This window comes from Lemur catta, chromosome 8, assembly GCF_020740605.2.
Source record: "Lemur catta isolate mLemCat1 chromosome 8, mLemCat1.pri, whole genome shotgun sequence".
Taxonomy (NCBI): domain Eukaryota; kingdom Metazoa; phylum Chordata; class Mammalia; order Primates; family Lemuridae; genus Lemur; species Lemur catta.
Genome location: NC_059135.1, coordinates 62,709,163 through 62,735,728, shown reverse-complemented (window position 1 = coordinate 62,735,728; position 26,566 = coordinate 62,709,163). Strand labels below are relative to the sequence as shown.

General features: G+C 35.6%; 1 protein-coding gene across 3 annotated transcripts in view; it reads left to right on the top strand.

Moving 5' to 3' along the window:
- The first annotated feature begins 3,540 nt into the window (after positions 1–3,540).
- SLC4A10 (solute carrier family 4 member 10) overlaps positions 3,541–26,566 on the top strand; it is a 304,278-nt gene continuing 281,252 nt past the window's right edge. For 2 of the 3 annotated variants that reach the window (XM_045558894.1, XM_045558891.1), the window contains exon 1: positions 3,541–3,691. In XM_045558894.1, the coding sequence (XP_045414850.1) occupies positions 3,644–3,691 (48 nt within the window). In that variant the 5' untranslated portion in view covers positions 3,541–3,643. The remainder of the gene's footprint in view (positions 3,692–26,566) is intronic. The other variant, XM_045558892.1, reaches the window with a different exon arrangement.

Here is a 26,566-nt window from a genome sequence, read left to right as displayed (position 1 = left end):
AGCTCAGCCTACTAAACATGAAGATGATGGGGATGAAGGCCTTTATAATGATCCACTTCCACTTAACGAATAGTAAATATATTTCCTTATGATTTTTAAATAACATTTTATTTTTTCTAGCTTACTCTATGATAAGAATATAGACTATATTAATAATACATATAACATACAAAATATGTGTTAATAGACTGTTTATGTTATCAGTAAGGCTTATGGTCAACAGTAGGCTTTTAGTAGTTAAGTTTTGGGGGAGTCAAAAGTTATAAATAGATTTTTGATTGCTCAGAGGGTTGGCATCCCTACCTCCCCGCATTGTTCAAGGGTCAACTCTATTTGCCAAATCTACATAATGCTTTAAATTGTTCACAACATTTGTATAGATCTCAAAGAATAGAGGTACAAAGGGATAAAACATAAGTAAAGGATATAAACAGTGCTGTGATGCATTTTCAAATGTGAAAAATATTAATTTTTTTGAAATATTAATCTTGATCTAGTAACATTACCACTAACATAGTATTACTGTTCAGAATATATTTCTGAACTCATTGCCAACCTAAAGTTCAGCTATTTTATATTAAAAAGGGCCAAAGCAAAGAACTTTGCGATCTAAGCCAGAAACCTAATACCATTAGGACTGAAACTGTTTTCTTGAAATACCAGTGTTGGCAATAACCTTTAGAATACAGTATTTTCTTCCAATACAATGAATATTAGATGGCCTTTCTCTAAGATAAACATTATATTAATGTGCATATCTTAACTCCCAGGGCTTAAAATAGCAAAAGGAGGTAGGAACTGAAAGTACATTGAATCCATGCTGACTTGCATACTTAGGGGATTAGTAAAAATTGAGGTCAGCAAGAGTCCCAGGATGCAGGACGGATCAAGGAAGGAAGCACACCATGGTGGCTGTATTCCTTTCCTATTGTCCACCACAGGGGCAGCTGGAGAGGAAGGTGGCTCTCCTGTTTAGTGTTTTCTGTAATTCCTCTCTGTCTGTATGGTTGGCTTATGGTCAACTCTACTTTTATTTCATTCTGCAGAGAGGAAAATTCCACTTTAATATTGCTGGGTATGACAGGAAATAGCATCAGTAGCATAGTACCTCACACACAGTAGGACTGATGAAATGAAAATCAGACTATTGTCTCATTCCAGTAGGGTGTCTGGAACATTTAGTTCCTTGGAGAAATTCAGTCTTGCAATACTTAATGTGATGTTTTAAATCATGGCTATCAAATTGTACTAACAGAATATCCTTGGATTTCTAAATATGAGCAGGCTAAACAGGAACCCATTTTTAATCATCTAGGATCCCAGGAAACTCTACTATAGTGGAAAGAGCTCTGGACTAGAAGAAATATAAAAGTTACCTGGGATTATTTTTCAAAAAGTATATCCTCACCTACTTCCTCTCCTATCCTCCACCAAAGACGTATTAGAATTTCCAAGGCAGATAATATGTAGTTGAAAAAAAGTTGCTCATGCAAGTTGGATTTCCTCTTACTATTTGTTTCTTTTCACCTCCTGAGTTTGAAAATCAATGGAGAAGTTGAGTTGTAAAATTCTTTGATTTTGTTAGCAAAAATTTCATTACCTAGTGATGGTTTTCTTCCCAGGAGTTGTCAGTTCTATACTTATCTTCTTCATTGGGACTTGTGTAACACAGAGAGGTATTCTCTCAGGTTATTGGCATTAAATCTAAAGTATTCTATAAAATAGAGGTAGTGGATTAAATGAGGATCATTTTCTCTTTCTTTACCTTCTTTTTCTAGGCTAGTATTCAGTATCTTGGACCAGAGAACTTTAGAAATATAGACTTTCTTGATCTTTAGAAGTAGAATGTCTACTGTTGCAACCCTGATTAAGTCCTATTATACTGTTAGGACTAGTACCTCTGGCATACAGTAAGCACTCAAGCAATGGTTGTTCCAGCAAAGTACCTTCATGGTTTAATAAAACACACTGTAAGAAAGTACTGATTAAAAGTAATTTAAAATATAATTTTATTTTTATTTTGGCTTTTGGAATAAACCAAAATGAGTTACTCTGTTACTCAGACTTTTTCCTAGATATATTTAAACTAATTTTGGAGAAATATAAACTGGATGACTTAGGCTTCTTAATAGAATGGAAATAATTTTTCCAAATAGAAGTTATTTTTATCCTAATAAATTGTTTATGATTATTGATTATGGTCATTTGAATGGCAAGGGAGATTTTATTCATCAATCTGTGATAAAGTCAAGTTGAACCCCAAATCAGTAAATTCCTAGTAGATATCCTATTATTTAAATCTGTGGTGTCATCTCAATGGGCTGTGCACAAAGTAGCCACTCAAATATATTAATAATTATGGTTTAAAAAATAAATTTTTTTCTTATAAAAATAATAGACGCTATTTTAAAGCATTGTGTTGAGAAGGAAAACAGATAAAAGTTATCTATAATTCTACCTGTGATGAGCATTATAGAAAGTTTTGGTGTATTGATGAAAATAATTTAATATCCACTCCTACTGATTAAAGGTTTTAGAATCTGGTAAGAATTTTCTTATTTAAGATAACTATCTTGCTAATTTTCAGTCATCCTCTTTTAACCTCTGAAAGTTTTTACCCCTCTTCATTTGTAACTTCTATACTCATTCTGAGGTCCAGTGATATATAGGCTTCATTGCTTAAAATACTCTAGATCTATAATCAATTTTAGGAAATATGTGTAGTCACTTAATGATCATCATCAACTATTCTCCGTATAAAAGAGCTCCTCTAACTGATTTCTTTTCTTCCATGGATTATTTAGATAACCCCTACCCTTCTTGTTGAGACTTTTAAGCTAAAGGGGTATATGCTTGGGCTACTCTTGTTCAGAATCATTGTTTTTTTCAAAGTGCTTTAGTATCTTGATCATTTCTACTATCAAAATATTTTCTTGCCCTGTCATTTTTGTTGGGAAATCATAGAAAAATATATTTTATTTTCAATAGTGTATGAATTACCTAAATTTTTTACTATGCAAATATTGAAAATATCATCTAATTTTTATTGAGTCAACAATAACTTAAATGTTTGATTTTTTTTTTTTTTGTCGTTAATGAATAGTTCAGTCTCACTAAGACATACCAATTTTGAGGTCATCTTATCTGTTTTAAAAGACCGCAGGTACTCAGAGCAGGACACACAGTAAACCTAGTTATTAACATTATCTTGTTTGAATTATGTCTCCTGTGGGGTTCTGGGAATAAAGTGGATTGCCTCAAAGTGTCAAAATCAGGCTGAGCTGGTTGGAGGCCAGATTGGACTAGTCTATATAAGAAGTCAGCATCTTAGGTGAGATTCTTAATGCCCATTAGACTTGCAGTATTACAGGCTGTATTTTATACCAGTAGCCAGGTGTGGACAGTGATACAGGGCTTGGGGGGAATCTCTCTTACCGGCCCAGGGATCCAAGGCATTCAGTGCAAAACCTGGCCAGCAGCCCGAGTGAGTAGGAGCCATGTGACTCTGGTGAGTTGGAGTGTGCAATTGCCTCCTGCTTCAGAGCTACCTGATCCGAATACTAAGCAGAGCGAGTGCCGGGCTGAGTGTAAGACACTGAAGACACTGCAGAGCAAGGTGCTTATTCCAGAGGCGTTACAAAACATGGAGATTAAAGACCAGGGAGCCCAAATGGAGCCGCTGCTGCCTACGGTAAGAGACAACCTGCTGTCACATAGATTAACAGCGTTTGCTGCAAAACCTGTCAGGCAAGTGGTCTGCTAGCTAGGTGCAGTGAGTGTACTTTTGGGGTGGTGGATAGCTCCCACGACATATGGACAGGGGTCTCCTCCCATCTCGGGAGACTGAAATGCATAAAGCAAAGCACATGATTTCCCTCAGCCCCCCCTTCTCAATATGGATGCACTACAGTGATGAAATGTCTCATGTTTGCTGCTGTTTGAAGAAATGGCTAGGTTTTAGCAGCAGGGGCAGTTGTATGTCTCTCTCCCTGCCTGTTACTGCCTGTCTCTCTGTTTCTTAGGCTGTGCAGTGGTTGTTTAAGCCCCTGCAAACAAGCCCCCCTTTATCACATTTATTCCCTGACAAATTTCCTCCCCATGCCTCATTCCCGGGCAGTGAGGTGAGGGAATCTGCCGCTGTTTCAGCTCTAGAGATTGAGTCTCCGCAGATACGGGGGGGGGGGGGGGGGGGGGGGGAGCAGGAGTGTCTGTGTGTGTGTGTGTGTGTGTGTGTGTATGTGTGTGTGTGGTCAGTCTCTTTTTCAAAGGGAAATGGGTCATGGTTCATGTGCAAAGAAGGTATGCATTTTGGGGGGACAGACACACAATTTAGATTTGAATAACTGAAAGGTTCCTGAACTGTCATTTGGAAATAGCCCATCTGTTTATCTCTGGGTCCTTAAGCTGTCTCCCTAGATTTAATTTTTGGATAGGTGATTGATTTGTCTGTCCTCTACACAATCTCTCTGTCTGGCTCGCAGACTTTGGAGATCTTCAGGCAACATCTTTTTCAGTCTGGAGCAGCTGATGTTGCTGGGTTTAAGGAAAAAAGGAAAAAAAAAAAACCCCAAAACAACCCAGTATTTTCTTGACGCAACAGAGACGCCAAACATAGCTTCCACCACAGCAGAAATCCCCTCCCTGCACCAAACAGGACGGAGGGGCTGTTTCTCAGCTCTCTGTTACTCAGGTTGGTGACCCACCTTGCAGACCAGGGACTGGCAGTAAGCTGTTCGTTTCTGAGTCCATTCCTAGTTTTTGAACACACCTTTAAGTCAAATGCTACCGTATGAGGAGTGAGAAAATTCTGGGCCACTGTATTTTCACGGCCTTACCTCTCCTGCCGGTCTCAAATGCCGCAAAAAGATTCCAGTTTGCATCCCCGGAATCAGCTGTGACTACTGAGCATGCCCAGTTCTCCTCCGGCCACCAGGTTTGGGCAGAGAGGGAGCAGGGAGATGGGAAGAATGCAGGAGTCACTACTAAGAATAGAGCCTAAATAAAGGACAGGAGACGTGTCAGAGAAGGGGGGTGGGGGCAGGGGAAAGGAGGAAATATGTCAGTGAGCCTGCCTGTTTAAAAGTAGAGATATTTCTTTGAGGAATCAAAGTGGAGTTATACAAAAATAAAGGTAAAAGGTTTGTCTACTTTCCCAAACTTAAACAGATACATAAATTAGGATTCCTAATTTAATTGCTCAGAATAAATAGTGTGAAGGATACAAGGAACAATTTCTCTGGATGAGAGAGAGGAACTGTACACAGGATTTGTGGTATGGAGATTTAGAGAAGATTAGATATAGAGGGGGAAAAAAACCTTTTTTGGCCAGTGTGTGTGTGTGTGTGTGTGTGTGTGTGTGTGTGTGTGTGTGTGTGTGAGAACCTGCCCTAGAAAAGCAGGCTGAAGCCTGTTTGATGTGGCTTATGGATTGTCCCTAGTAGGGAACAGTTAAAGGGTTTAGGACCAAATGAGGATTAACTGGAGGAATTTAGAAAAGGATGACATTACTAGGCTAGATGGGCAACCAGTTTGTGTCTAAAAAAGAGCAGGGAACCATGGCTAAAATCACATAGTGATGAAGCCAGGACCAGAATATAGGTCTTCTAAAACTAGTTAAGAAATTTTGAAAAAAATTCAATATTTTTTACATCACATTCTTAACCAGACTTAACGTGATTAGTTCTGGGACTGGAGTTTTTATGCTTGGAAGAGAGAGATAAAGAAATAGCACTGGGCTCTGATTTAGAAAACTAATCAGATGACTTTGCAAATAATTATGTCAGGGGCAATATTGCATAATATTTAAGAACACAGTCCAGTAGGTCCCAGCACTGCTATTTATTTGCTACATGACATTGGAAAGTTATAAGCCTTAGTTTCTTCAACTGAAAAATAGAAAAGCAATGGCATATAGCTCTTGGGTTTTGTGATGAGTAAGTGAAATAACCTAGGTTAAATAACTGACAGTTAGTAAGTGCTCAATAAACATTAGTTGCTATTATCGTTGTTAATGTTGCTGTTATGTTGTTAGGAAATTAATTGCTATATATTCATCTCAATACAGACATTGACATGAAGTCTAGGTTTCAGGTTTTTATGAAGGGGGCGTTGTCAGTACTGTCTACTAAGAAAGAGAAATGGGAAATGGAGTATTGGATGAGACTCTTGCAGTGGAGGTGGGACGTGCGGTTTTTTAGTTATAGTTATGGAAACTTTGCAATATGGTTGGAGAGCCAATTGGAAAGCCAAGATTAGATATGGGACAGAAGCAGTCAGAGGTAGATAGAGAAGTGAGGGAAAAAGAAAAATCACAGGAAGGGAGAAGTATGTCACATGAGTGAATGTATTTCTGATTCAAGTGAAATGGAAGAAAAGATCATCATTAAACATCCTAAGGTTTACTACCACTTAGTATATATAAAGTACATCTGAAGCGTATGAGTGGAGGAGGCCCTGATATGTTTCTCTTTTTTACCAGCTTCTTAGGAAGCTTCAAAGGTAATTGTAGGCCCTAATCACTCTAAGGGTGAGGGCATTCACTCTTCCGGACCCAAAGCAGTGTGGCTTTGGTAGCAACTGAATTATGTCAGAAGGTGTAGAACAAGCATTTCCAGAGCATTTATTCATTTATTAAGTGTTTACTATTGGCCAAACATGTTCTTGGTGTTGGAGATATAGCAATGAATAAGACAGGCAAAAACTCTGTGTATATGGAGCTCACAATCTAGCTAGTCTAGAAATAGGATTCAATTTAATTTTTTAAGAGACTGTTGCTTTCTCCACAAATATTTAATCATTGTTATAAGTTTTTTGAGATGGGTATATATGGAGAATATATGTAACAGTAATAATGGTGATATCACTTTAGTAAGGATGGAATTAATCTTTTAAAAGCATGAAGCCATATATTTAGGATTGCAGTAATGATTTCAACATTTTCCTTTGACATTCAATATTGAATTTGTTTCTAGCAACTTTTAAATTAACAACCCATGGAAGAAGCTTCTAGGAGAATATCTTTATAACAAATATTTCTACCCTATGCCATTTAATCTTGGGTGATACATAATATATCCACTTTGGATCCCTTCTAAGATTCTGTTGTCTTAAAAGTTACTTCTTTTAAGTTGAGCTTACTCATAAAACCTCTGAAGGTATAGAGGTATAGTAAATAGTAAAACTCACTTTTAAAAGGTGATTTGAGGCCAGATACAGTGGTTGATGCCTGTATTCCTAGCATTTTGGGAGGTTGAGGCAGGAGGATTGTTTGAGCTCAGGAGTTTGAGGTTGCAGTGATCTATGACCATGCCACTGCACTCCAGTCCAGGCGACAGAGTGAGACTGTCTCAAAAAACTAATAAATGATTACATAAATAAATAATAAAAGATAACTTGATAGTATGGAATAGATGGTGGACTTTAGGACCTTTTTGAAATGCTGATTCTAGCTTTCCAAATGGAAAGTGTATTGAATTGTTTTATTTGTAGAAAAAATGTTATAAAAAATCTTCTATATTATTAAATTAGGAGAAGGAAAATGGGGCTAAAATGTCAAAGTAATAAAAAAAGTACATCAGTTGGCTAAGTAATATTGTTTTTCTATTACATTTGAATTGAACTCTAACTTATAATCTGGATTTAAAGAAAACATACTCACTACACATGGTTCATAGGAAGCAAGTTGCATTCTAAGAAAGTAATCGTCATTTCTACTTTGATGATTTGAATTGTTACTCTAGAATGATGACTATAGAAATAAAATATATGTGTAGGATACTAATGTCAGGAATGCATAGTAGAATCTAAAGGCTACATGTATTAAGTTTATTTATTGATTGATTGATTAGTATTAAGTTCATGATAAAAATATTGAGGTCAGATTAGGAAGTGGGATAATTTATGATAAAGAGTTAGAAAATATCTGATCCAAAGTCTGGAACTAAGATAGAGTTAGAGAGCATGGTCAGAATATAATCTTACATCTAATGTATCATTTCTTTCTAACCTTGAATGATGTTTGCTTCAGAAGTCTAAAGTGGGCATACATAGATTGCAATGCATTACAATATGCTGCCATGCCAATGAATGGAGAAACGGCGGTGCCACTCTCAACCCTTCTATGTAGAGAAATTTCAACTCTTCTTTTCTCATATCTCATAGGATACGTGACACTTGATCATTTCACTTTTGTGAGGATGCCACTTTCACTCTATATAATAGAAATGAGTTAAGTTTTATGGGTTTTTTTTTTTTTAGATAACACAAAATGACATTGAAGTTTTGATATGTTCTCTTACCACAAACAATTGTCTCAGATACTCCTTGGGGTGTGTTACTTTTCATTAGAAAAGGGAAATTATTTATGTATGTTACATCTTTTGTGTAATTATATACATATATATTTTTAATAGGTCTTATTATTTAGAGAGGTTTAGGCTTACAGCAAAATTGGGCAGAGGGCATAGAGATTTCCCATATATCCCCCCCCATACATGTAGAGCCTCACTTATTAAAACCATCCCCCCACCATAGCGATAGATTCATGACAATTGCTGAGCCTGTATTAACCCATAATCATCACCCAAAATCCATAGTTTGCATTAGGACTTGGTGTTGGATGCTCAGTAAGTTTGCACAAATTTATAACATGTATCCACTTGTATCATATCATATAGAGTAGTTTCACTACCCTAAAAATCCTCTGTGCTCTGCCTATTCTTCCCTCCTTCCCCACTAACCTGTGGCAACCACTGATCTTTTTACTCTTTTCATAGTTTTGCCCTTTCTATAATGTCAAATAGGAGGAATCATACAGGACATAGCATTTTCAGATTGGCTTCTTTCACTTAGTAATATGCATTTATTTCCTCCATGTCTTTTCATGGCTTGATAGCTCATTTCTGTTTAGCACTGAATAATTTTCCATTGTCTGGATGTACCACAGTTTGTTTATCTATTCACTTACTGAAAGACATCTTGGTTGCTTCCAAGTTTTGGCAATTGTGAATAAAGCTGCTGTAAACATATCCATATGCAAGTTTTTGTGTGGACATAAGTTTTCAGTTCTTTTGGGTAAATACAAAGGAGTGTGATTATTGAATTGTATGGTAAGAGTATTTAGTATTTTTAGAAACTGCCAAACTGTCTTCAAAAGTGGCTGTACCATTTTGCATTCTCACCAACAATAAATGAGAGTTCCTGTTACTCCACACCCTCACCAGCATTTGGTGTTGTCAGTGTTTTGAATCTTGGACACTCTAATAGGTGTGCAGTAGTATTTCATTGTTTTAATTTGCATTTTGCTGATGACATATGATGTGGAGCTTCTTTTCTGTGCCTATTTGCCATCTGTATATCTTCTTTGGTGAGATATCTGTTAAGGTCTTTCCCCTATTTTTAAATAATTTTTCTTTTTTTATTATTTAATTTTGAGAGTTCTTTTTATATTTTCAGTAATAATCCTTATCAGGTGTAACTTGTGCAAATATTTACTCCTAGTCTGTGACTTGCCTTCTAATTCTTTTGACAGTGTTTTATGTGAGCAGAAAATTTTAATTTTAATGAAGTCTAGTTTATCAATTTTTTCTTTTATGGATTGTGCTTTTATTGTTGTATCTAAAAAATCATTGCCAAATCCTAGGTCATTTAAATTTTCTCCTCTGTTATTTTCTAGGAGTTATATAGTTTTGCATTTTACATTTAAGTCTGTAATCCATTTTGAGTTAATTTTTGTTAATGGTATAAAGTCTATGTCTAAATTCATTTTTTCATGTGAATGCAAAATGATTTTCCATCATCATTTGCTGAAAAGGATATTATTTCTCAATTGTTTTGCCTTTGCTCTTTTGTCAAAGATCAGTTGACTCTATGTCTGTGGGTCTATTTCCAGCATTGCTATTCTGTTCCATCGATCGGTTTGTATATTCTTTCACAAATACCACACTGTCTTGGTTACTGTAGCTTTATAGTAAATCTTGAAGTTGGGTAGTGCTCCAGCTTTGTTCTTCTCCTTCAGTACTGCGTTGTCTATTATGGGTCTTTTGCCTCTTCATATAAACTGTAGAATCAGTTTGTTGATACTGACAAAATAACTTGCTGGGATTTTGATTGAGATTGCATTGAATCTAGAGATCAAACTGGGAAGACCTGACATCTTAACAATATTGAGTCTTCCTATCCATGAACGTGGAATGTCTTTCCATTTATTTAGTTCTTTGATTTCTTCCATCTGAATTTTATAGTTTTCCTCATGTAGATCTTGTGCATACTTTGTTAGACTTATACCTAAGTATTTCAGTTTTTTGTTTTCCTATGTAGATGGTATTGTTTTTTTTAATTTTAAATACCATTTGTTCATTGATGGTGTGTAGAAAAGCATTTGACTTTTGTATATTAACCTGGTATCTTATAACCTTGTTATAATTACTTACTAGTTCCAAAAATTTTCTTGTTGATTATTTAGAATTTTCTGTATAAGTGATCACATCATCTACAGATAGTTTTTGTCTTTGGGAAGAACTTCCCAATCTGTATCTTTTTCTTTTTTTGTCTTATTGCATTAGCTAGGACATCCAGTACAATGTTAAAAAGCAGTGGTGAGAGGGACCTCCTTACCTTGTTCTCCTGATCTTAGTGGGAAAGTTTTGAGTTTCTCACCATTAAGTATGATAATAATTGTAGGTTTTTTTGTAGATCTTCCTTCTCAAGTTGAGGAAGTTCCCCTCAATTCCTAGTATACTGAGAGTTTTTTTTTTATCATCAATGGGTATTGGATTTTGACAATTGATTTTTCTGCATCTATTGATATGAACATGTGATTTTTTTGTCTTTACTCTGTTGATATGAGATATTGCATTAACTGATTTTCAAATGTTGAACTAGCTTTGCATACTTGGAAGAGATTCCACTTGGTTGTGATGTGTAATTAAGTCTTTTTATACATTGTTGAATTTGATTTGGTAATGTTTTTTGAGCATTTTTGCATTTATGTTCATGAGAAATATTGGCCTATAGTTTTCTTCTAAAATCTTTGTATAGTTTTGATGTTAGGGTAATGCTGGCCTTATAAAGTTAGTTAGGGAGTATTTCCTCTGCTTCTATCTTCTAAAATAGATTGTAGAGAATTGGTATATCTTTTTTAACAATTTGATAGAATTTACCAGTGAACCCATCTGGGCTTGGTACTTTCTGTCTTGGAAGGTTATTCGTTGTTGATGCCATTTTAAAAAATAGATAGACTCATATATTTTGACCAGAGGACTGTAGAGATCAACTAAAGACTAGATTTTAGACTGGCCACTTAATTTACTGATGATGAAACTGAATATCAAAAACATAAAGACGTATTTTTAAGGGTATGTTACTTATACTAGTTAATGTCAGAGCTTGCCCTAGAGTCCAAATCTTTTGATTCCTAGTTTATCATTCTTTCCACTATTTTATCATCTTTATTTTAGCATAGAGTCAACAGTTGAGTGCCAAACTAATAAAATGGTAATTAGGCAATCTTTGTGAAGTAGCAATAGATATTGTCTCAGGTTCTTGATAATAGAAACATCTCTAATCCTTATGATAATCCTGAAAGGTTGCTACTATTTCCTAGCCTTACAGATGAGAAACGGAGGCTCAGACAGTTGAGCAAATTACCCAAATTCACATCGCTAATAAGTACTAAGCTAGGATTTGAAAATATTTCATCTAGTTAATAAGTGACTCTGTTCCTTTAAAGCCAATTAAACAATAAAAAGGAATTTCACTATAAAATGAACTTTCACTTCTACCCTTTCAATCCAATATGAAAGTACTCTGATACAAGGTGCTATAAAATGTAAGGTATTGTTGGCCACGTATTGTGTGATTCCATTTATATGAAATGTCCAAAATAGGTAAATCCTTAGAGACTTAAAGTAGATTAGTGGTTGCCAGGGGTTGAGGCATAGGGGAGACTTAGGAGTGACTGCTAAAGGATACAGAGTTTCTTTCTGAGGTGATGGTAATGTTCTAGAATTAGTGATGATGGTTGCACAACATTCTGAATATACTAAAAACTACTAAATTGTACACTATAAAATGAAGGATTTGTTACATAAATTTTATGTCAAAAAATTGCAAAAAGAGTATGTTATTGTTTACTATTATTACTAACAGGGAGAAGGCCGAGGATCTGAAAAATACTTATCTCAGTCAAATTTATATAAAATAAGAAGACTGCAAATAAAATATTTTTAAAAACTAAAAATAACTTCAGATACACACACACATATGCAACTTCCCCCAGATATTTTTTACTACAAAATCTGTTCTCTTTGTGAATGTAATGGTGAGGTTGGTCAGTGTTTCAGTGAACTATCTGCAGGCCTAGAGATCCATTGGAATATATATTCAAAGATGAGTTAAAAGAGTATATGGCACATTCTATGTACTAGAGAGGAAGAAAACTATATTTTACTTGGGCCAGATTTTATTTAGATATTTAGTTTCTTGTGGTAGAGTTTAGTAGCTTTGTCTTACTGGGATCTTCTTAGGCAATACATTAAGGATGACATGAAAATTCCTGAGTGCCATTTGTATTAATGTAGTTGTTCCTACATTAAGCTTAAATACTAAGTTCATGTTGAATTCCAAATAGTTCAGAACTCTAGAGATGCTCTCAGAGGATGAAAATGGAGATTAATTTACAGATGCAGTTGTATAGAGTGAGGATGTATGATAGCTAAAGGCTCTTTGTGTAGTTTTGAAATAATGACAAAGTCCCTGTACCAGTATCAGCAAGACTTACTCATGCATTATGACAATTATACTCTAAGGATCTAATAACCAAGTTTTTAAAGCAGAATTTTCCCATTGCATATTGAATGTGTTAGGTTGCTGGAGTGCCTCCAACATTTATTTGTAACCCTGCTTGTTCTTGCTAATTCTGAAAAACCAAAATTATTTAGATAAGATTATTTCTTTCTAATGGCTTTTTTGTTTTTTTAATAATGAGACTTTGATATCAAAGATAATGACCTAGTCAAATTTCAGAAAGCAAGTGCCATAAAAAGTAGTTAGGTATATAACAACTACCAGATGGGATCAAAACATAATGTAATAAAGCACAATTAATCATTGTTAAATTCATACTCTTCTTTCATAAATAAGGTGGTGAATTTCTGTTGGTATTTAAGTTTCTCTGGGAATCAGTTTATCTGAACTCATCTAATTTGCTAAAAAATAAGAATGTGGTGGAAAAAAATGAATAAAACAAACAAAGAAACAAACAGAACAAACCCAACATGTAGACAGCAGCAAGACATAGCCCTAATGTATGTTATTTGAATGCATACCATGTACTTTGTGCTTTATTAACATGATATAATTTTGTCAAAAACATCTATATTATATAATTGACAGAGAACGTCTAGTAGATATAAAAATTTAGTATTTTTTCCTCTTAAACAAAGCAATTATTGAGAACCTTAAACTTGAGGACCATCAGCATTGGAGTTATCAGGAGGGCTAGTTAAAAATCCAAGTTCCAGGTCTTAGTCAAGCCTACAGGCTCAAAATATTAAAGAGTAGTACCAGGAAACCAGCATTTAAAAAAGCTCTCTAGGTGATTCTTGGGTACATTAAAGCTTGAGAATTTTTGCCTTAAAAAAATAACAAAATAGAAAAAATCATGTGTGTTTTAAAATTATTTTAGCTTTAAAAATGCTGGAAGACCAAGTTTTGCTATAAAACAAAGAGAGCCATTTTTAATAAATCATAATAGGTTAGGAAATTAAGTGCTTATTGCCCATTTTACTTAATATGTATTATATATTATTTTGAAATATCGTGTATATACATATATTTATATATACATACATGGTCCCAACTTACAGTGGTTCGACTTTCAATTTTGTAATGGTGCAAAAGCTAGATGCATTCAGCATTCTCCTTGACTTATGATAGAGTTACATATAGATAAACCCATCATAAGTTGAAAATACCATAAGTGGAAAATGTACTTATGATATTTTCAATTTTTGATGAGTTTATTGGAACATAACCCCATTGTAAGTTGAGGAGCATCTGTATATAAATTATTTTGCTTGTGTATAAATACAAATACATATAACTTGTTTCCTCAGTGTGCTGGATTCTTTTAAAATAGGAAACACTAATTTGTTTGGGTTTGTTAGAAAAATCAGTGAAAGAGGACCCATCTGAATTTATGTTCTTATGTATCTAAAATGATCATAAAATACACTACATTTTAAAATAAATTGATTAATAAAACATTATTGTGTTTCAAATAAAATGTTTACAATAAAAAATCAATTTAGGACTTTTTTCTTCTTATCTAAGTTTTTATTCTAAACCGCAAATGAAACAATAAGACCCCCTCCCCAGTCTGATAGGAAGGGTCAAGATTTTTGGCTCTGAAGGGTTGTTTTTTATTTTATTTTGTTATTTTAATTTTTTTAAATTTTTTTATTTCAGAATATTATGGGGTTACAAATATTTTGGTTACATGGATTGGTTTTGTACTCCTTGAGTCAAAGTTTCAAGCATGTCCATCACTCAGATGGTATACATTGTACCCGTTAGGTGTGATTTCACTCATCCCCTCCTCCTTCTCCCCCTGCTTGATTTCCATTGAGTTTTATTTTCATGAGTGCTGTTCCGTTAGTTCCAATTTAATACTGAGTGCATGTGGTGGTTTTTTTCCATTCTTGCAATACTTCACTTAGGAGGATGGTCTCCAGTTCCACCCAGATTGTTGCAAAAGGTATTAACTCATGTTTTATGGCTGAGTAGTACTCCATGGTATACATATACCACAATTCATTAATCCACTCATGAATTGATGGGCACTTGGGTTGATTCCACATGTTTGCAATTATGAATTGTACTGCAGTAAATATTCTAGTGCAAGTGTCTTTTTGACAGAATGACTTTTTTTCCTTTGGGTAAATACTCAGTAGTGGGATTCCTGGATCAAATGGTAGGTCTGATTTTAGTTCTTTGATGAATCTCCATACTGTTTTCCATAGAGGTTGCACCAGCTGGCAGTTCCACCAACAGGGTATAAGTGTTCCTTTTTCTCCACATCCACACCAGCATCTATTGTTTTGGGACTTTTTGATAAAAGCCATTCTCACTGGGATTAGGTGATATCTTATTGTGGTTTTGATTTACATTCCTCTAATGATTAGTGATATTGAACATTTTTCATTTTTTTATTGGCCTTCAATCTATCTTCTTTTGAAAAAGTTCTATTCTTGTCTTTTCCCACTTTAATGGGGTTGTTTATATTAATATAATCTCATCATAAGTTGAAAACTCATTCAACTTATATTAATATTATATATTTGTTTATCATGTAATATAAAATATATTTATATATAATTATAATATATAATATACTACTAATATAAATATATTACATAATAATTATCTCTATATTAATGTAACTATAATATGTAATTATAATATAAATATTATTACATTATATGATAATATAATCTTGTAAGTATAATAAAATACATTTTTCCTAATTATAAAATTAATAATTGTTTTTTAGGATAGCTTATAAAGCATTGAGGGTAAATCTAAAAGAAAATACTCATTTTGTAATTTTTTAGCTTTTTATTTTGAGATAATTTTGCACTTACAGAATAATTGCAAAACCAGTACACAGAGTTCCCATACGCCTTTTGTCCGCCTTACCCTAATGTTAGCATCCTACATAACTACAGTTAATTATCAAAACTAAACTAGAAAGTTAACATTGATACAATTATATTAACTAACCTACCATATGTATTCTAAAATCATTACTTCTTCCTCTAATGTCATTTTTATATTACAGGATACAACTTGGAATACCATATTGTATTTAGATATCATGTTTCTTTAATCTCCAATTTGTGACAGTTACTAAGTCTTCCCTTATCATTCATTACGTTTCCACTCTTGAAGTGTACAGGCTAGTTTTCGGGGAGATTATCTCTCAATTTGTGTGTGTTTGAGATTTGCATGATTAAATTGAGGTTGTGCATTGTTTGTCAGCAATAACATAGACATGATGTTCCCTTTTTCATGCATTATATCAGAAGATATGTGATATTTTATTTCCTGTGATGTTGACCTTGATTATAGAGGTGTCTTCTGTTTTTTCACCCTGAGAAGTTAAAAATTTTCCCTTAGGGATATACTTTGAAACTGCAAATATCCTATTTTCCTCAAACTTTTGCACACTGATTTAAGCAGTCATTGGTGAATATTTCTTGTAGCACTTGCCTCAGTGGTACTTCCTTAATAGTGATTTCATTTTTTTAAGTTTTCTTTTGTTTTAATTGATGCATAATAATTATACAGATTTTTGTGGTACAGTGTGATGTTTTGCTACGTGTATATATTTTGTAATGATCAAATCAGAGTAAATAACAATTCCATCACCTCAAGTACTTATATTTTTGTGGTCAGAACATTCAAAATCCTCTCTTCCGGCTACTTTGAAATATACAATACATAATTGTTAACTATAGTCACCCTACTGTGCAATAGAGCACCAGAACTTATTTCACTTATCTAATTGCAACTTCATACCGATTGACTAACCCCTCTCCATCACTCCTTTCCTTATACTCTCCCCAACCTCTGGCAACCACTGCTCTACTCTCTACTTCTCTGACGTCAACGTTTTTAGGTTCCACATACTAGGTGACTTCAAAAAGTTCATGTAAAAATTGAATTAAAAGATAAAAATTAGAAAACATAAGTTTCATTTCTTAACATAAGCTCCATCAAGGTCAAGACACTTTTATTGGTGATTATACTAGCTGTTTAGTCTATCCCTAAAGAACTGAGGGTCCTAGGAGTTTAACCATGTCAATGAAATCTTTTTTACATTATTAACTGAAGAAAAATGAGGTCCTTTTATAGATTTTTTTTAAGATTAGGAAACAAAGAGAAGTTAGAAGGAGCCAAATCAGGACTATAAGGAGGATGGCACATGATTTCCCATTGAAAACCCTGCAAAATTACCCTTCTTTGATAAGAGGAATGAGCAGGAGCATTGTCCTGATAGAGAAGGACTCTCTGATGAAGATTTCCTGGGCATTTTTCTGCTAATGCTTTAGATAACTTTCTCAAAATGTTATTATAATAAGCAAATGTTATCATTCTTTAGCCTTCCAGAAAGTCAACAGGCAAAATGCTTTGAGCATCCCAAAAAACTGTTGCCATGACCTTTGTTTTTGACCAGTCTCTTTTTGCTTTGACTGGACTACTTCCGTATGTTGGTAGTCATTACTTTGACTGTGCTTTGCCTTCAGGATCATACTGGTAAAGCCATGTTTCATCTCTTTTACAATTTTTCAAAGAAATACTTCAGGATTTTGATCCCACTTTTTAAAAATTTCTATTGAAAGCTCTGCTTTTATCTGCAGCTGATCTGGGCCCAATGGTTTTGGCATGCAACAAATGGAAAGTTTGCTCAACTTTAATTTTTTAATCAGAATTCTGTAAGCTGAACCAATTCGGATGCCTGTGATATTGGCTATTATTTTTGCTGTTAATCATCAGTCTGCTTCAATTAGGGCACAAACAAGATTAATTGCAAATTGATGTGAATGTTCTGTCACTGTGGGTTTCATCTTCAACATGGTCTCATCCCTTCTATAAATGAATTATCCATTTGTAAACTGCTGATTTATTTTGAACATTGTCCCCACAAACCTTTCATAAAGCATCTGTGGTTTCACCATTCTTCCACCCAAGGTTCACCATAAATTTGATGTTTGTTCTTGCTTCAATTAAAGTAGAATTTATGTTGCTGTGATAGGATCTCTTTTCAAAGTGTTGGCTTATCCTTCTTATTGCCTTAAACTAGATTTTGTTCAGACTTGTTGTAATAAGTTAGTACAAGTTTATTTTGGTTCAAAAGTAATTTGAAATCCATACATCATTTTTCATGGTATGCATTATCCCTCAACTTTTTGAATACTCCTTGTATAAGTGAGATCATGCAGTATTTTTTCTTCTGTGCTTGGCTTATTTCACTTAACATAATACCTTCTGGGTTTATCTGTGTTGTTGCAAATGACAGGATTTCATTTTTTTTGGCTGAATAGTATTCTAGTGTGTGTGTGTGTGTGTGTGTGTGTGTGTGTGTGTATGTATTACATTTTTTAATCCATTTATTCATAGATGGACACTTAGATTGATCCATATTTTGGTTATTGTGACTAGGGTTATGATAAACATGGGAGTACAGATATCTCTTCAACCTACTGACTTCATTTTCTTTGGATATCTACTCAGTAGTGGGATTGTTGGGGTCATATGGTAGTTCTATATTTAATTTTGTGAGGATACTATTGTCCATAATGGCTGCACTAATGTATATTCTCACTAACAGTGTATAAGAGTTCCTCTTTCTCCACATTCTCACTAGCATTTTTTATTTTTTGTTTTTTGGTAATAGCCATTCTAACTGGGGTGATATTTCATTGTGGTTTTGATTTACATTTTCCTGATCATTAGTGATATTGAGCATTTTTTCATATACCTCTTGGACATTCGTACATCTTATTTTGAGAAATATCTATTCAGATCCTTGGCCCATTTTAAAATTGGATTGTTTGGGGTTTTTGCTATTGAGTTGTTTGAGTTCCTTACACATTCTGGATCTTAACCTTTTGTCAGATGCATAGGTTGCAATATTTTCTCCTATTCTGTAGGTTGTCTCTTTGCTATGTTGATTGTTTCCTTCACTGTGCAGAGGCTTCTTAGCATGATGTAATCCCATTTGTCTTTTTTTCTCTTTTGTTGCCTGTGCTTCTGAGGTCTTATGCAGAAAATTCTTGCACAGACCAATGTCATGAAGCATTTCTTCTATGTGTTTTCATCTAGTAGTTTTATAGTTTTGGGTCTTACATTTAAGTATTTGGCCCATTTTGAGTTGATTTTCGTAAATTATGAGAGATAGAGGTCTAGCGTCATTCTTATGCATGTGGATATCTAGTTTCCCCAGCACCATTTATTGAAGAGACTGTTCTTTCCCCAATGAGTGTTCTTGGTGCCTTTGTCAAAAATCAGTTGGCTGAAAATATGCAGGTATATTTCTTAATTTTCTACTCTGTTCTACTGGTTTATGTGTTTGTTTTTATGCCAGTACCATGCTATTTTGTTTACTGTTGCTTTATAGCATATTTATAAGTCTGGCAGTGTGATACTTCTAGCATTGTTCTTTTTATTCAAGATTGCCTTGGCTATTTGGGGTTTTTTTGGTTCCATGAAAATTTTAAGATCAGTTTTTCTATTTCTGTGAAGAATGTCATTGGTATTTGGATAGGAATTGCATTGAATCCATAGACTGCTTTGGGTAGTGCTGACATTTTAACTATATTAATTCTTTCAATTCATGATCATGGGATATCTTTCCATTTATTTGTGTCCTCTTCAATTTCTCTCCTTAATGTTTTATAGTTTTCATTTTAGAGATCTTTCCTTCCTTGGTTAAATTTATTAATATTCATTTAGTTGTTTTTTCCTAAAAAGATAAACAAAATTGACAAACTGTTAGCTAAACTAAGAAAAAAAGAGAGGTGACTCAAATAAATAAAATCAGAGATGAAAAAGGAGACATCACAACTGATGCCAGGGAAATACAAAGGATCATTAGAGACTATTGTGAAAACTATATGCCAAATAATTGAAAAACCTAGAAAAAGTAGATAACTTCCTGGACACATACAACCTACCAAGACTGAATCATGAAGAAATAGAAAACCTGATAGACTAGTAACAAGATTGAATCAGTAATAAGAAGTCTCCCATCAAAGAAAAGCCCAAGACCTGATGGCTTTACTGCCAAATTCTACCAAACATGTAAAGAAGGACTGACACTAATTCTTTTTAAACTATTCCAAGAAATTGAAATGGAGGGAATCCTTTCAAACTCATCCTACAAGGCCAACATTACCCTGATAGCAAAACCAGACAAGGACACAACAAAAAGAGAAAACTACAGGGTAATATCCCGGGTGAACATGTATGTAAAAATCCTGAACAACATACTAGAAAACCAAATCCAATAGCACATCAAAAGATCATTTTGATGATCCCACAAAAAAGTGGGATTCGTTCCAGGGTTACAAGGACTATTAAATATACATAAATAAATAAAAATGATACATCACAGTGATAGAATGAAGGACAAAAAGTGTATAATCATCTCAATAGAGGCAGAAAAAGCATTTGATAAAATTTTACATTCCTTTATGATAAAAACCCTAAACAAATTGGATATAGAAGGAATGAAGCTCAACACAATAAAGGCCATATATGGCAACCCACAGCTAACATCATACTTGAATGGGAAAAATAGAAAGCTTTTCCTCTGAAATCTGAAACAAGACAAGGATGGCCATTTTTACCACTTCTATTCAACATAGTACTGGAAGTCCTTGCCAGAGCAATTAGGGAAAAGAAAGAAATAAAGTGCTTTTAAATTGGAAATGAAGAAGTCAAATTGTCCCTGTTTGCAGGTGATATGATCTTATATATAAAAAACCCTATGAAATCCACCAAAAAACTGTTAGAACTGGTAAACAAATTCAGTGAAGTTACAGAATACAAAATCAACATACAAAAATCAGTACCATTGGAGTAGCAAGATGGCTGACTAGAGACATCAGTTGCCAGACTGTCTCAGAAAGAAGGAAAAGTTTTAGATGAACAAAAACTTAGCACAGTTGTAATTCTGAGGGAAAAGAGGCAGAACCTACCAGAAATTCTACAGGAAGGGGTTGCAGAGCATAATAAGAAGCAGCAAGATTTCAGCAGAGATCAACCCCTGAGGAATTTGGAGCCCTGTGGAAAGGTAGATGGGAGTGTTTGTTTTTCCTCCCTTCATGCCTCTGGCAGACTGCAGGCTCCCAAACTGTTGGAGAGCTTCTCTACCCACACAAGCCCAAAAGCTGCTGTGGTTAGTGAACTGGGAGCTTCTTGAGAACAGAGCACCAGGCTGCCAGCCCCTTCGGGGTCACTCCCCTTTACCACAGACAAGCTGAGGTGATGACACCATACTGCTTTTCCACTGATAGTGTGCCTTTTTCCTCCCAGGAAGCTTCAGCCCTTCAGTTTTTTGGTCACTGGCCCCCACACAAACATTTCCCAACTCCTGCCCAAACTGAGGTGTCCACAGAAGGCTGGTGAGTCCCAGAGCTTGGACATTCTGGGTGGGCTGCCTCCAGGGGCGAGGAGAGTGCAGCAAGCCAGGAAGACCCCTTGGGGCAAAGGGGACCAGAGTTCCAGTTCTCCTCTATTCAGACTCTTCTTCTTCTCCTCCTCTTCCCTGCCCATACCTGCTGATACAGTTGTGGAAGTTCCCAGATGAGTCTACGTGGATGCCCCAAGGGACAGTTGAGCCAGAGCTCTCGAGTGGCTGCTTCCCCTCTGTTGGGATATCCACCACACCAAGACTTTCACAGAGAGTGGGGCTCACCCCTTTCCTCTTGACCTACGGTGGACCAAGGGATGATTGGACTGTAAGCTCCTTTCCCACCATCCCTCCCCAGTGCTGTTTGCCTGGCTATTCCTGAAGAGCAGGCTGTACCCCAAAGCAGAGGGACATTAAACCTGCTTGAGCACTCCACGGCAACTTGGGACCATCATACATCTCCCTGGCATGGTCAAGGATTGAACCTGGGGGAACAGAGGACAGACCTGCAGGCTGGATCCCATACCCCTCCTCAATCATGTTGCTCGGAGGCACAGAGAGGAGATTTGTGAACTAATCTTGGGAGGTGAGGGAACCCACGCAGGCAGAACTGAAAGGAGATTGCAGTATGGGTCAAAGTCACAGTGTACTTGAAGAGCACCCATTCCCCCACAGGAAAGCCATGCTTTGGTCTAGGGTGATACCCTGGGCAAGGAAGCTTCCAGTATGAAGTACCATTGCTGGTGAGCTCAGCTAGTTTGGGCTGCTGCCTGCAGCAATGTTCCAGAAGATCTGTGGGCAAGGGAAGAGAGTGAAGAGTGAAATCCACTCTCATCTTTCAGACCGTGAATCCCAGACTGCCCCTCTTTCATGAGCAAACTTTTTGGCTCAGTAGGGCTGCTTCAGCACCCCCTGCTGGCTTTCCCCAACAGCCTGGGAGCTGACACTCAACCTTTGCCAAGATAGCTCTTGTGCTAGCCTGTGTGAAGCCTGAATGCAGGCTCACCCAACCAAGCCCCACCCAGCCTCACTCTTACACCCACCTTGGTCATGGTGGAGCATAAGAAGGAGTGACTTGGGAGCTCCAGGGCCCTGCCCACCACATGGGGTATCCAAATGTTTCTCCTGATTGACTAGAGCTGGTCACAGTTTTGAAAAAACACCACTGCAGCTGGCTCTTTCCTATAAGCACCACCTATTATCAGTGAGGACAACTTGTACATCCCATTACAGCATTTCCTGATTCAATCATATAGGAGATGACTGACTTTTAACCACAAGTACCACTTGCTGACTTAGAGAATAAACTGGGCATCCCAATATAATTCGTACTGTTAAGAAGACCACAGGGCTGGGGAATGAGAAAGGATTACAAAAACCTCCATCTCCCCTTGTCAGCAAGAGACATGGAATCTCTCCACACACATTGTGCACCACTGCTGTAGCCTACCAATAACTAGCAACTGAGAAAACCACCACACTAAGGATATCCATAACCAATGTATTGATCCAGAGCCTAGATGCCCCATCAAAGTATCCATGGGCAAAGGCAAAGGTCCTCACTCATCATATGCTATAGGCACACCCTTAAGAGTAAGGGAGAAAATTCCCATCTAAACAGAAGAAAATCCAAAACCAAGAAGCAACAGCCACTCCACGTGAGAAGAAATCAGTGCAGAAACTCCAGAAGTATTAAAACTCAGAGTGAGAAGATCCCCACCCCCCAAGGAGCACACCAGGTCTCTAGCAATGGATCACAACCAAAATGAAAATACTGAGATGACAGATAAAGAATCACAAATATGGATTGTATGGAAGCTCACTGAGATCCAAGGCACAATGGAAAACCAACTCAAAGAAATCAGGAAATTAATTCAGGAAATTAATGAAAAATTTACTAAAGATATATAAAAACTTCTGAAATGAAAAATTCATGTAAGGATATACAAAATTCAGTGAAAAGTTTAAGAATAGATGAGACCAAGCAGAAGCAGAATTTCAGAACTTGAAGACAACTTTTTCAAATTAACACAGTCAGTCAGAAATAAAGAACAAAGAATCAAGACGAATGAACAAAGTCTATGAGAAATATGGGACTATGTAGAATGGCCAAATTTAAAAAGCATAGGCAGCCCTGAGGTTGAAGAAGAAAAAGCAAAAGGCCTGGAAAACCTATTTGAGGAATAATTGAGGAAAACTTCTCTGGTATTGCTACAGATTTAGCCATCCACATACAAGAAGCTCAATGAACACCTGGGAGATTCATTGCAACAAGGGAATCATCAAGGCATATAGTCATAAGACTGGCCAATGTCAATGGGAAGTAGGAACTCCTATGAGCCATGAGGTGAAAACATTGAATAACTTACAAAGGAAATCTGCTGGACTAATAGCAGACTTCTCAACAGAAACCTTGTAAGCCAGAAAGGAATGGAGTCCTATCTTTAGTCTCCTGAAACAGAATAACTGCCAGCCAAGAATTTTGTATCCCGTAAAACTCAGTTTTATAAATGAAGGAGAAATAGTCCTTCCCAGACAAGTTAACACTAAGGAAATTTGTCACCACTAGACCTGCTCTGTGAGAAATGCTTAAAAGTATTCTATACATGGAATAGAACAATCGATACCCTAGTGTAAAAACACTCAAAAATTAAACCTCACAGTTCTTATGAAACATTAACACAAGGGAGAAAACAAAGCAATGAGGAAACAATCAACATCATAACCAGAACAGTAACTCACATATCAATGTTAACATTGAATGTGAATGGTCTCGATGCCCCAGTTAAAAGACATAGATTGGCTGAATGGATGAAAAAACAAAAATATATGCTGTCTTCAAGAAACCCATTTTACTCACAAAGATTCTCAGAGACTCAGTGTAAAGGGATAGAAAACAAATTCCACACAAATGGAAACCAAAGGTCAGCAGGAGTAGCTATTCTCATATAACATTAAAAATACTAAATCAATGGTAAAATAAGACAAAGATGATCATTATATAATGATCAAGGAATCAATTCAACAAGAAGATGTAACAATCCTAAATAGATATACATGTAATACAGGAGCTCATGGCTTTCATAAAGCAAATTCTCCTAGATCTAAGGAAAGAAAAAAATAGCTACATCATTATAGCTGGGGACTTCAACACTCCACTGACAGAACTAGACAGATTTCTGAGGCAGAAGATCAACAATGAAATGCTAGACTTAAATGGGACTCTAGAACAAATGGACCTTACAGACATTTACAGAACATTGTACCCCAGAACTGCAGAATATACTTTCTTCTCATCAGCACATGGGACATTTTCCAAGACAGATCATATGTCAGGCCTACAAAACAAGTCTCAGCAAATTCAGAAAAATTGAAATCATACCATGTATCTTCTCAGAGCACAGTAGAATAAAACTAGAAACCAATTCCAAGAAGAATACTCAAAACTACAGAAATACGTGGAATTTAAACAAACTGGTAATGAATTATCCTTGGGTCAATGATGAAATCAAGATGGAAGTCAAAAGATTTTTCAAATTGCTTGACAAAGATGACACAAGCTTCCAGAATCTCTTGAATAGAGCAGTGCTAAGAGAGAAGTTCATAGTCTTAAATGCCTACATCAAAAGGACAGAAAGATCACAAATTAACAACCTATTATCACACCTCAAGGAAGCAGAAGAAGAAAAACAAAGCGAAGCCAAAGCTATCAGAATAAAAGAAATAACAAAGACCAGAGCAGAATTAAATGAAATGGAAACTAAAAAACAATAAAAGGATCAATGAAACAAAAAGTTTGTTCTCTGAAAGATAAACAAAATCAATAGAACAAATAAAGGGCATCAAAATTAGGAAAGAAGGGGTAAAATAATCCCTGTTAGCTGTTGATATGATCTTTTATCTGTTAAATGGAAAACTCTAAAGACTCCACCAAAAAGACTCCTAGAATTGATAAATGAATTCTGTAAAGTCTCAGTTTACAAAATTAATGTATACAAATCAGTAGCATTTCTAAATACTAATAGCAGTCAAGATGAGAGTCAAATCAAGAACTAAACACATTTACAATAGCTGGAAAGAAAATAAAATACCTAGTAATATACTTAACCAAGGAGGTGAAAGATCTCTGCAAGAAGAACTACAAAACGTTGAAGAAAGGAATCACAGATGAGACAAACAAATGGAAAACATCCCCTGTTCATGGACTAGAAGAATCAACATTGTTAAAATGTCCATACTGCCCAAAGTTATTTCTAGATTCAGTGCAATTCCTGTCAAAATACCAGAATCATTTTTCACAGATCTAGAAAAAACAATTCTAAATTTCATATGGAAGGAAAATATAGCCTGAGTATCTAAAGGAATCCTAAGCAAAAAGAACAAATCTGGAGGCATCACATTACCTGACTTCAAATCATACTACAAGGCTATAGTAACCAAAACAGCATGGTACTGCCATAAAAATAGACAAATAGGTCAAAGGAACAGAATGCAGAACCCCAAAATAAAGCCACACATTTACAGCCAACTGATCTTTAGCAAAGCTGACAAGAATTTACACTGGGAATTTACTTCAATAAATGTTGCTGGGAAAACTGGATAGCCACATGCAAAAGGATCAAACTGCATCCCTATCTCTCACCATACACAAAAATTAACTCAAGCTGGATTAAAGACTTACCTATGAGACTTGAAGCTATAAAAATTTCAGAAGAAATGTAGGAAAAACTCTTCTGGACATTGTCCTAAGCCAATAATTTGTGACCAACAACCCAAAAGAAAATATAACAACATCAAAAATAAATGGGACTCTTTCACTCAACTCATGGTGGATAAACAGACTGAAACTATAAGACTTCCAGAAGAAAATGTTGGAAAAACTCTTATGGACATTGGCCTAGGCAAAGAATTTATGAAGAAGTCCCCAAAGGCAATCACAGCAACAACAAAAATAAATAAATGGGACCTGATCAAATTAAAAAGCTTCCTTGGACAGCCAAGGAAACTGTCACGAGAGCAAACAACCTACAGAATGGGAGAAAATATTTGCATGTTACACATCTGATAAAGGGCTGATAACTAGAATCTATACAGAACTTAGGAAAATCAGCAAGAAAAAAATCAAACACCTCTATTAAAAAGTGGGCAAAGGACATGAACAGAAATTTTTCAAAAGAGGATAGACTAATGGCTAACAAACATATGAAAAAATGCTCAACATCTCTAATCATCAGGAAAATGCAAATCAAAACCACAATGAGATATCACTTATCCCCAGTGAGAATAGCATTTATCAAAAAGTCCCTAAACAAATAAATGTTGGTGTGGATGCGGAGATAGGAGCACTCATACACTGCTGGTGAGACTGCA